At 47.6% G+C, this 12,500-nt stretch overlaps 1 protein-coding gene across 3 annotated transcripts in view; it reads left to right on the forward strand.

Annotated features, from left to right (window-relative positions):
• The window catches only part of tnfrsf19 (tumor necrosis factor receptor superfamily, member 19), a 26,309-nt gene that overhangs the window by 13,489 nt on the left and 320 nt on the right, over nt 1-12,500 (forward strand). For all 3 annotated transcript variants that reach the window (XM_048264978.1, XM_048264979.1, XM_048264980.1), the window contains 5 exons: nt 6,674-6,838; nt 7,720-7,854; nt 8,217-8,322; nt 9,495-9,813; nt 11,811-12,500. The exon at nt 11,811-12,500 is cut by the window's right edge and continues 320 nt beyond it. In XM_048264978.1, the coding sequence (XP_048120935.1) occupies nt 6,674-6,838; nt 7,720-7,854; nt 8,217-8,322; nt 9,495-9,804 (716 nt within the window). In that variant the 3' untranslated portion in view covers nt 9,805-9,813; nt 11,811-12,500. The remainder of the gene's footprint in view (nt 1-6,673; nt 6,839-7,719; nt 7,855-8,216; nt 8,323-9,494; nt 9,814-11,810) is intronic.

Consider the following 12,500-nt stretch of genomic DNA (forward strand, 5'->3'; position numbering starts at 1 on the left):
CGTGCCTAACAACACCCCTCAGCTGTGCTATATTCACAATATAGAACGGCCTCTCGGGGCTTATTGCTTAAATAACTAACTATCCTCATATGACCATGTGGGACTTTGTGGACACTGTTTTGGCTGTGTGTGGTGTTTACCTTCACCAGATAGATAGATAGATAGATAGATACTTTATTGATCCCTAAGGGGAAATTCAAGCTCCTTTGCCAGTAGTCTTCCTCAGCAGAAGGCTGCCACACTGGGACGCTGTTGGTTGTGGTCTGTGGGGTTGGCCTCCAGTAGCAGGGGCCTCCTGTGGTCTTGGCTGGCCACAGGCTGAACTGGCTGGACTCCCCCATCAGTCTGGCAGGCAGAGATGCTGTGGGGCTGCGAGCGCGTGATCGCAGGCCTCCGCTGAGAGAGAGAGAGAGAGAGAGAGAGAGAGAGAGAGAGAGAGGAGGGGAGAGAGGGAGGGAGAGAGGGAGGGAGAGAGAGAGGGAGAGAGAGAGGGAGAGAGAGAGGGAGGGAGAGAGAGAGAGAGAGAGAGAGAGAGAGAGTAGGGAGCTCCTCTGACAGGGCAGGAGAGGTGGAGGTGTGTGTGGGGCAGTGAGCTCTGACTGGGGAAGGAGAGGTGGAGGTGTGTGTGGGGCAGTGAGCTCGTGATCGCTGGCTGCCCACTGTGGCAGGGAGGGGCCTTCTGCCCTTTTGGTAATTGAGTGAGACTTCCTGCAGGTTGGGGAGCCAAGAGCTGTTTCCCAGGAAAGTTTGGCAGAGCACATGACAGGGGGGAGGTGTGTGTATGTGTGTGTGTGTGTGGGGGGGGGGGGGGGGAAGGAGGTAGACAGAGAGGCGTTGGGAGGGGGGGGGAATGGTAGACCAGAGAGAGAGAAGGATACATAGAGAGAGTGAAGGAGCCAGTGAAAGGGGGAGCTGATTAAATGAGTGAGGCAGAGAGAGAAGGAGAGAGAGGGTGAGAGAGAGAGAGAGAGAGAGGAAGAAAGAGTGTGAGTAAAAATGTAGGCAGGGAGAAGGGGGGAGTTGATTGAATGAATGGAGCAGAAAGAGAGAGGGACAAAGAGAGGGGTGAGTGAAAGAGAGAGAGGATTGAATGAATGAAAGTGTGTTTGCGGAGGACGAGAGAGGACGTGCGGGTCAGGTCTCACACCGTCGTGTGAGGAGCAGGAGCCGACGGCGTCTTGTCAGGGGGAACCTACAACCGTTTTTACATAACCAGACCACTTCCTGTTAGCTTAGCGGCTGGCTTTATGTAACACTGACAACCGCACACACACACACACACACACACACACACACACACACACACACACACACACACACACACACACACACACACACACACACAAACTCCTGAGCTTTCAGAGCACACTGGTGAAAGTTACAAGTACCATGACATGTGGGAATTCAAAATAAACACAACTCCCAATACAAGCATTCAATTGCATTTTTATTTGATTTGTGTATCTCAGAACAGATACATTATATCCTGTGCATTATTCCTTAACATTATTATGTTGAATTTGTGGTTTTCTAAACTGCCCTGCTACAACTGATAACAACTTGCCACAGCAGATGTTGTGTATGCTGTTTGTTTACTGGGTGTTGTTACGGCACGAGAAGGTCGCAACCCCTAGGCCCTCTAGTGCCAGCTTTTTAAACCACAGAATCCCATATTGCAAAAACTCAACCAATCACATGGCTGCGATAAAACTCAAATCAGCCAATCACAATGCATAATGGCCTGTTGTGTGTGGAGTTTTGTGAGGACTTTCCTGAGTGGCCCAGAGTGGCATGACGACCATGTGGGTGGCGGAATCGTGAGGGGTTAGATCACTCTAATGGCCCCCTGCCCCCCATGGAGTCTGGGGGAGCAGCTATAAGGGGTGTTTTTCAGGGAGCGGCCGTAAATCTGAATGTACCCCCTTTCTGGGGTGACAGCAGAAGGGGGTTTATGAATGCCAACTGCATTAGTGCCTACTGTGTATATGTGCGTGTGTGCGTGCGTTTGTGTGTGTATGTGTGTGTGTGTGTGTGTATGTGTATGTGTGTGTGTGTGCTCGCGTTTGTATGCGCGCATTTGTGTGTGTGTGTGTGTGTGTGTGTGTGTGTGTGTGTGTGTGTGTGTGTGTGAGGGTCTGTGCTTCACTCCTGTGTCTAAGTAGATTACATACTTCATAGACTTAACTTAAATCACAGAGCTTCTTCCAACCACTTCTGTAAGTGTGGATGTGGTTGTTTGTGTGTGTGTGTGTGTGTGTGTGTGTGTGTGTGTGAGAGAGAGATACGTAGGGCTGAAGAATGTGTATGTACTTTTCCATCCTAAAAGCAGTCTCCAGGCCAGGTGGACCGATGATAATTAATCTTAACTTCACAATCTGTCTAACCTCATGGCCTATCTGTTGACAACATCACACGTGGAGAATCATCTGGGACTAGTTTGGATTGGTGGAAAACAGCATGCCGTGTGTCTGTCAGTCTGCCTGCCTGTCGAGGCTCTCTGGAGAGAGGGGCTGTGTGAGGGTGCAGTGTGACCGGCCGCATTCCTGGCTGCACATCTGGGGAAGTGATGTGTCCTTACATTCAGGTTACGGGGCGGTGTGGAGGAAGACAGATCGTTCGTCACAGCAGGACCTGTCTGCTACAGGATGCCAGCTGCGCTTTTTAATATGCAAGGAAGTTAACATATTACCTCTCAAGAGAGCCACTCACAGAATAATTGATTTCAAACTTGTACTTTCTTTGAGTGCGTGTGTGTGTGTGTGTGTGTGTAGAGTGCATTATATTCAGGGAGTTATTATTTTAATATATATATAGCTAAAATATAATATAATATATAAGCTAAAATTAGGCCCTGTGGATTGTGTGGGAAACTAAAAGAAAACATTTGTTTTCCAACCTTCGCCACGATTCACACACAATCCTTGTCGTCATCCCTGTACTAAGAGAGAATGCATTCATAGCTGTCCTGGCGAACTCTCGGAGCGGAGGACGGCAACAACAAGGAGCAGCTCTGCCAAAAACCTGTAGCCGGCAGGCCGCCGCTGCCAAGGCATTGTGAGCTCACACGGAACGGGAGAGCCAGTGGCTTTGTGAACCCTGCTGGGCTGAGATGGATTTGCCATTGGTCTCACTGACCGGAATGCCAGGGGCCCTGGCACACACTCTGGTCAACTCTTTCTCTCTCAGTCTATATCTTTTCTTTCTTTCTTTCTTTCTTTCTTCCTTTCTTCTATTTCTTATCTATTTCTTTCTATTTCTTTTCATCCCTTTGTATTTCTTCTGCTTTTCTCTCTCTCAGCTCTTGCTCTGCTTCTCTCTCTCTCTCTTTCTCTCTCCCTCCCTCCCTCTCTCCCCCTCTCTCTCTCTCTCTCTCTCTCTCTCCATGGAGCGCGGCTCTGAAAAGAGGCCGTGTGTTGGCACACTGAGCCGTGTGTGGCGATAAGATCAGCAGGTGAGATCTTTTCAGTGGGCAGCCCTTTGTCTGTGTTTACTGCAGCTGTGGAGAGACGATAAGAGGGAGAGGGGAGCACCCAGGGTGTGTGTGTGTGTGTGTGTGTGTGTGTGTGTGGGTGTGGGTGTGTGTGTGTGTGTGTGTGTGTGTGTGTGTGTGTGTATGCGTTTGTTTGTGTGTGTGTGTGTGTGTGTGAGAGAGAGTGTGTGTGTGCATATGAGTGTGTGTGTGTGTGAGTGTTTGTTTGCGTGTGTATGTGAGAGAGAAAGAGAGTGTGAGTGTGTGCATATGAGTGTGTGAGAGAGAGAAAGAGAGTGTGTGTGCGTATGAGTGTGTGTGAGAGTTTGTGTGAGCATGTGTGTGGTTAAGGTTTACAGCTGGGGAAGATTTGCTGCTTTTAAGACATAACAGCTTAAGCAGTCTGCATCAGCTCCAGTTCCTCCTCCATCCCCACAGATCCCATAGCCCCGCTCTGAAGAGCTCCTAATGTTGAAACACTTTCTGGGCATGAGGATATTTCTCTGTTCCTTCCTTCCTCTCTCTCTCTCTCTCTCTCTCTCTCTCTAATTTTCTCTTTTGCTGTTTCTCTGTTCTTTTTTTCTGTTTCTTTGCTGTTTTCCGCTTCTGCTCTCTCTCTCTCTCTCTCTCTCTCTCTCTCGCTCTCTCTCTCTCTCTCTCTCTCTCCCTCCTTCTCTGCGTCTGGCGCTGGTGTGTCTTCTCTCACACTCACATCTGTTAAGTCTATTCTGTCATAGCACTGTGGTGTGGAGGGATATGATCAGGACTGGGGCTTAATGCTCTCCTCTGAGGAAACCTTGCTGCCATTTGGCCTCTAAGTTATGGCTCCAGAGTCCGTCCGCACACATAATATTACCTTTCCACTCTTGGACACGCTCGCCCTGCTTCCCCCTCCTTTTATTTAGTCAAAAAAGAGAGAAAGGGAAACACAAGAAATAAACTGCTGGGCTGCCGCTCGCCACATGTATGTTTAGAGCTCAGTTTTAAAGAGGTTTGTTCCAAAGTGTAGTTTTTTTTTTTTGTATCTGAGCTCAGATGATTGCACACAAATGGAAATGGCTTTGTGCATCGGCAGTCTTGGCAGGAGGACCTACAGTACAGGCACCCTTCCTCACGGCTAAAGTAATGTTTACTCTTCCTGACAAAAGCAGCTCGCGCATTTTGAAAAAGGCCAAACCCCAATTTGCTTTGTGATTAATGCAGGTAGAAAGCAAACAAGAAAATGCAGGTCCCATTCAAATCCTTACTCTCCCTCCATCTCTCTCCAAACAGAGAAATGTTAGTTATGCGATACGTTTTTTTGTGCTTAATCTAATTATCACAATATTATTTTAGAGAGATAGAGCTGCAGCCGTTTTGTTAACTCATTGTGTGTGTCAGACCACCGGGCTTGTGCAAAATTCCAGAATTTAATTGAAACAGGCTCTTAAATTCCAATTCAATTCTTGAATTTCACTTGCATTTCAATTGAGGTAGCAAACAGGAAGCAGAATTGCAATTTGAATTGTGCACAACCCTGCTGCAAAGGTCAGTCATCGGTTGTGCAATCAGCTGCTGATTGAAGTTTGGTTTTAGGGAGAGCTCTTATTGAAATATAAAGCTTCTGAATGAGGATACTTGGCCTTAGGGCTTAATTGTGCAAACTTTGATGTAATGTTTTGGCTCTGCTTTTTGCAGTCTGATCTACGGTAACTGCTAGCAGTTGTGGTCACCCCAACCTTAGAGACTCAAAAGATCAGCTTATCACTGGACAAAAGCAAATTGGGTTGTCCTCTCGTTCATTAATGAAAACATTATTCCATTTTGCTATGCTTCATAAGCAACAACCCAGTGTTGAGTACAGTGTAATTATCATAGTGATCACCACACAAGTAACAGAGCAGATAGATAGATAGATAGATAGATAGATAGATAGATAGATAGATAGATAGATACTTTATTGATCGGAGTAGACCAGTGTTAGAGGGCCAGAGTTATCACCACACAGGTAACAGAGTAGACCAGTGTTAGAGGGCCACAACATCCTGGGGAAAAGCAGAATCTAGTCCAGGGTGGTGATCATCAGTTCACCAGTCCTCCCTATTCTCTCTCTTTCTTTCTTGCTCCCACTCTCCTTTCTTCTCCTCTCCTTTTCTCCCTTCTCCTTTCCTATCCTTTCCTCTCCTCTCCTCTTCTGCAAACTCCTCTCTTTTCCTCTTCTCCTCTCCTCTTCTCCCCTCCTCTCTCCACTCTGTTGCTGTTGTGTCTATCTGGCTGATAGGCCGGCAGTGGGGAGGTGAGGTGTGGTGTGGTGTGGTGTGCTCTCAGTGGCTGTGTGTGTTCCCCCGGCTGGCAGCGGCTGGCAGATGCTTCCGTGGCTTTGATCACACACACTGGGGTGGGTGGTGGGGCAATGGGGGGCATGTTAGGGTCCAGATACCCCCCCCCTCCCCTGTGGACAGGTGGGTTAAGAGAGAAATGATCATCATGGTATGTGTGTGTGTGTGTGTGTGTGTGTGTGTGTGTGTGTGTTTTTAGAGTAGGGGTTGAGGGAAAAATGATCATGGGCTCGGGTGAAGAATGCAGAGCCACACCCTGGGCTTTCTCCCTTTGAACTCAGCTATTTCCTCCCAGAGATAGAAACATATCTGGGGCTGAGGAGGAGGGGGGGGGGACCTCCAGCTTGCTATAGGCTACTCTAACATCTCAACATACAACCAGCATACATACAGCACACATGCAGCCTATATACAGCCTATATACAGCCTACATACAGCCTATATACAGCACACATGCAGCCTATATACAGCCTATATACAGCCTACATACAGCCTATATACAGCACACATGCAGCCTATATACAGCCTATATACAGCCTACATACAGCCTATATACAGCCTATATACAGCACACATGCAGCCTATATACAGCCTATATACAGCATACATGCAGCCTACATTCAGCCTATATACAGCCTACATACAGCACACATGCAGCACACATACAGCATACAGGGCCGATATATATTGTGTGAACTTAACTTACTGATTTCTCCTTTGTGTGTGTGTTCCGTGTGTGTGTGTGTGTGTGTGTGTGTGTGTGTGTGTGTGTGTGTGTGTGTGTGTGTGTGTGTGTTTGTGTGTGTGTGTGTGTGTGTGTGTGTGTATGTGTTTTGTGTGTGTGTGTGTGTGTGTGTGTGTGTGTGTGTGTGTTTTACCCTCTCAGGCAGCGGACGTGTGAACCTGGTGCCCATCCCGTCGCCGGTGACGAGCCCCAGAGACATGGCCCTGGCAGCGGTCATCTGCAGTGCTCTGGCCACGGTGCTGCTGGCCCTGCTGGTCCTCTGCGTCATCTACTGCAAGAGACAGCTGCTGGAGAAGAAGCCCAGTGGTGAGACACACACACACACACACACGCGCACGCACGCACACACGAAACACACGAAACACACACACATGAAACACGCGCAAGTCTTTTCTACTCTTTTATACACATACACACACACACACATACACACACACAGACACACACAAGGCCTTCACAAATAGACAGAGAGGGGGAAAGGTGAAGGATATTACGCAATGTCCTGTAGTTGGGAAATTATATATTTTATGATTTTTATGAATTATGAAAATTTTATTAATAACATAGTTTTTTGTGTCAACTTTTTTAAGTGGTAGGGCCTGTCTAGACACACACACACACACACACACACAAGGCCTTCACAGAGAGAGAGAGAGAGAGAGAGAGAGAGAGAGAGAGAGAGAGAGGGGAATGGTGAAGGATATTACGCAATATCCTGTGATTTGGAAATTACATTTTTCAGTGAAAATGTAATGAATAACACATAGTTTAGAGTGTCAACTTTAAACTTTAAAAAAATGCTTACAGGCTTGATACACACAAGGTCCTGTCAAAGAGATCTGGAATGATGAAGAGTATTGCACAGGTTCCAGTAGTTTGTAAAATATGCATATGGATTCTAGCCAATCTGCAAAACCTGCTAAATTACCAAATGTAATATAAATATATGTGTGTGTGCGTGCGTGCATGCGTGCGTGCGTATGTGTGTGTATTTGCCCATTGGACTTCCCCTGAAGTCTTTCAGCACCATCTCTGAATGTTCCGGTGTGCATATAACACAACATTTACCTAGAACGGAATTGATGCAACATAGCAGATAAACATGACAGCAGATAAATGTGTATGTGTGCGTATTTGCCCATTGGACTCCCCCTGGCATTGCCCTTTTGTTCTCCTCTTGTGTCCAGGGTCGTTGAGGTCACAGGAAGGTCCGTACTGTGAGGCGGAGCTGACGTGCCTGGACCGGCGGCGGGCCATGGACCTGGCCCAGCGACCCTGCTGCCACTGTCACCATGGACACCACGGGCCAGGTCACACCTGTGGTGGGTTTAGCACCATCACCATACTGATGGTGATCATACATACTGATAAATCTTCTCTGGATAAAAGCGAACACTAAATAAAAATATGTTAATGGACATAAAAAGACCAAACTTGTAGGTTGCACTAGATACAAATTTGTTTTCTATACTAGATGCATGTTTGTTATCTATAAAATACTACAAATGTAATATATTACTTATATAAAACCAGCAAGGATTTGTTGAATTATAATGAGGATGAAATCCAGTATATGTGACACATCTTAGGATCTGAAGTTCTAATGTTCTCAGTGACAGGGACTCTTTTTGCGGTCCAGTTCTCTGTCTGTCAGTGTGTTCTGATAGGCTTGGTTCTGTTTCAGGCCCGGTTCCGCTGATCCCGTCTCTGTGCTGTGAGGACACCTGCAGTCTGGGCCGCAGCGGCGAGTCCAGTCCCTTCCAGTCCCACGACAGCCTCAACGACGACAGGTAAGCAGAGAACCAATAAAGAACCGCTCGGCCTCAAAGAACCCCAATGACGCCATCTCTTAGCACTGCAGACTGCAGGAGTGTTCTGTATCAGACACAGCAGCCGGGGTGGGCTTAGTGCCGTTCCTTTGCTGTCCCGATAGCAGGGGAAAAAACACGTTGGCAGCTGCCTCTTCAAAGCTTGGCAGCGCTCGTTATTCACCAACTGGTGGTGCAGAGGAGGACTTGGTTTCTAGGTGTGGCGGTTATTTTTGGCAGACACAATCAAATATCCGCAGCCCTGTCAAGGGCTTTTGGGTCACATAGTTTCGACCACAGTGTTTCACAGAGATTGTCCTTGGCAGGAGACCCACTCGTCTCTTAACTCAGCGCCTTGGCCAGCTCCCTTCAGGGATCCTCACGCACTGGCCTTTCACTCGGCCGGGTATTCACCACTGAGGCTACTTTTCTACTCTTTTATTTCCTTTTGTCCGCACATTGACAGTCTTTTTTTCAGAGTTTGTCTTCATAAAGCAGGTCAGTGCAAAAGGTGGCGTCTACAGTGCGTGCGCCTTATATTCAAGTCTAAGTATAAGTTTATATACTCTTTTGATCCCGTGAGGGAAATTTGGTCTCTGCATTTATCCCAATCCGTGAATTAGAGAAACACACTCAGCACACAGTGAACACACAGTGAGGTGAAGCACACACTAATCCCGGCGCAGTGAGCTGCCTGCTACAACAGCGGCGCTCGGGGAGCAGTGAGGGGTTAGGTGCCTTGCTCAAGGGCACTTCAGCCGTTCCCACTGGTCGGGGCTCGAACCAGCAACCCTCCGGTTACAGGTCCGGAGTGCTAACCAGTGGGCCACCAGTCTGTGTGTATGAAAAAAAAGTTTTTGAGCCACTAAGACTACACTTTTATTTATGAAAGTGTGTATTTGAAGCGCAGGTCAGAAATATGTGAGTCTGTGGTCAGCTCGAGGTGTGTGAGTGTGTGTGTGTATGAGAGACGGAGAGAGAAAGAGAGAGAGAGAGAGAGAGAGAGAGAGAGACAGAGCAGCTCAATCCCAGCAGCACCTCTGGCCTCAGGCCCCAGAGTTCAATCCCCATCATTTCCTCCTAGATTTATGACCCTGTATTCCTCTCTCTTCCTCTCTTTCTCTCCCTCTCTCTCTTTCTCTTTCTCTCCTCAGACACGCCATCCCATTGGTGGGGAGCAGCCTGCTGGATCTGGGAGCCCATCCAGACCCTGGACTGGAGGCCCACCCCGAGGCGTGGCCCCACGCCCTGAGCCCCTGTTCTGGGACCCTCGGCGTCCCCAGCTGTGAGTCGAGGAAGAGGAGCAGAGCTCCCATGGAGGAAGAAAGGGACGAGGAGCAGAGAGAGGAAGAAGGAGAGGAGGAAGAGGAGGAGCAGGAGGAGGGAGGGGTGAAAGGGAGACGATCACCTGAGCTGAGGGAGGCCAGTGACGTGTTCAACACTTCATCTCTGGCTCAGCAGTAGCTGGTGGAGGTGAGGAGCTTAGCATCTCTCACAAATAAGGGCATTGGTCATCTCAACCTTTGAAGGGGACCATAGGTCCTACTTCAGGTGTGGTGTTGAGAACTGAGATAGGGTTGTTATTGTGACAGTGACTGAAGAACCCCGGGAGCATTTTAATAGGTTCTATTATGCAAACATTATAAGGGACCCTTTAAAACAAAAAAAAAAAAAAAAAACTTCTCTGTCTTAAATTGTGCTGTTCTGTATCCTGTAGTGTTTATAGCCTCTCAAAGGCCAGTTTGTAGTATCCAAGTTCTCCAGTGTGATTCCAATATAAACAAGCTTGGGGTTCCATTCATGCTTAATCTCCAAACTAAACCAATACAGACAGCTATGAATAATTCAGCTCTTCATAAGATATATTGACAGTGCTTTGGAATGTTTTAATAGCCATTGTGTTTATGTCTTACTGTGGAGCAAACAAGTCAACAGACTTGTAATGGGGGTTGCCGTGGTAGCTATGACGTCCATCCCTGGGTTTATGAGCCAGAGGAATAATATTTTTTTCCGAGACTGCATTATGCCAGGGTGATTAATTAGAGTGGCTTTGGGAAGGATCAGAAAAGCCTCGCTAATCCTGCAGAAATTCCCCCATGCTGTTTACCTGGGCAGGACAAGCACACCCTGCAGTGCATGGGGCAAGGCGGCGGAAACAGGCGTCTCGTCGGCCAGGCCAGTGTTGTGTTTACCACAAAGGCCTCTCTCTCTCTCTCTCTGTGTTTCTCTCATTCCTCTGCCAGCACAATCAGTCATCAGGAACGAGTGTTTGTGTGTGTGTGGGGGGGGGGGTGTTCCGTAAGGGTGTGTGCCACACCGAATAAAGCCAATAAGCAATCCCCAAACATCTGTGTGCCTTTGAGCACAGGAAGAGAGGAGAGAAATAAGCAAACACTTGATCTGGCTTCAGCAAACAAAGGGCTAGCTTGCATTGGAGCCTCCCACATGAAAGCACTGAGCTGCCCTGGTTCCCTTTGAAGACATCAAGGGCTCTTTCAACTGCACTAAATCACCTGCCTAGTGTGGAAATTATTGAGCAGTTGCCATTTGTGTGTGTGTGTGTGTGTGTGTATGCATGCATGCATGCTGCTCAAACACGAAAGAACACATTGAGAGGATGAAGTGAAAAACGAAAAAGAAAAGAGCAACACTAACTTTTTAATTAAATTCTGGAAACCCGTCCATCATGTAAGAGGAGGAGGCTTGGACTCCACCTGTGAGAGATGGCACGAGGAAGTCGCTGGAAAAAGGACTGAAGCCGACAGACTCGAGAGTCAGTCACAGCAGGGGGTGGCAGCCAGTCAACTAGAAAACAACTGCGCCCGCCAGAATGCAGAGGAAGAACTGCAGACGCCAACCATGGCTGACTTTTATAGACTTGAATGGCTTGCTGATGGCCTAGTTCACGGTCTGATTCTGATCCTCATGCCCAGTTTTTTCATTCATCATAAATCAATATCCATTTTTACGAGATTTTTTTTATGGCAGCAACACAGCTTTAACAACAACTGGTGTCCAGAGGAAATGTGCTATGACAACCCCAGTGAAATGCTCTCGAAGGCTGCTCTATTGCTGATTCTACCCACAAAGGTTGCTTTGTCTGTGATTTTGTTTTTGATGGTAAATAGGCTTGGTAAATGATTGAAATGCTGGGTTGTTGATTGAAATTGATTGAAATGCTGGGTAGTTGATTGAAATGCCCTCCCTATAGCACAAGGAATGCAACACCTCTCCTGTATATATCTGAAATGACTTAGTAAGACCTAGTGAAGAAGCGATGGGCTCAGTTGAGCTGTCCCATTGATTTCCTATTGCGTTCAACTTCAAAGTGTCCACCTGACTGGCTCTGCCCGGCCACGTGACTCACCGTGTTTCCCTCTCTCTCTCTCTCTCTCCCTCTCTCTCTCTCTCTCCCTCCCTCTCTCTCTCTCCCTCTCTCTCCATCCCTCTCCTTCTCTCTTGTTTTCCAGGATGGTTCCTGTGTTCACTCTGGCTTGCGCACATCCTTGTGAAGTATGCTGGGCATGACCAAGATCCCATTTCAGATTAGTCAAGCTCACACACACACACCCTCTTTCTCTCACACACACACACACCCTTTCTCTCTCTCTGTCACATACACATCCTCTCTCTCACACACACACACACACACATTCAAAACAAGAAAAAAAGAGAAGGGGTAGTCACCTCCACCAATGGCAGGTGTCTGACTGCACAGTCACCCATCATGTAAATAAAATGCAAAAAGAATCACTTAAATGGCACAGAGCCCGTTTGAAGAACCTGCTTGCAAAAAAAAAGAAAAGAAAATGAAAACATGACATGGCTAAATGTTCAGAGTAACCTGTGGTGATCAGGGGGGCCCAGCCCTGCCCAGGTGGGGTCACTGTGACAACGCACGCAAGTCACGGGATGGCTAGCTGAAACATCTGGCCCGCCGACTCGTTTGCGTGCTGAAGGAGGAAACGGCTACAAGGCTTCTCTTTTTTTCGTCCCTTTTTATGTTTGGGTGACCTTGCACAAGTATTCCTCATAACTACTGCCCTCCCACCCCCCCTTCCTCTCTCTCTCTCTCTCTTCATTTGGCCACAAGAATAAAGACTCTTTTCATGTGGTCAGGTTGTATGTAAAATTGAGCTAAAGGATCTTGACTCCAGACA

The sequence above is a fragment of the Alosa alosa genome, chromosome 15 (genome assembly GCF_017589495.1).
Source record: "Alosa alosa isolate M-15738 ecotype Scorff River chromosome 15, AALO_Geno_1.1, whole genome shotgun sequence".
NCBI lineage: Eukaryota > Metazoa > Chordata > Actinopteri > Clupeiformes > Clupeidae > Alosa > Alosa alosa.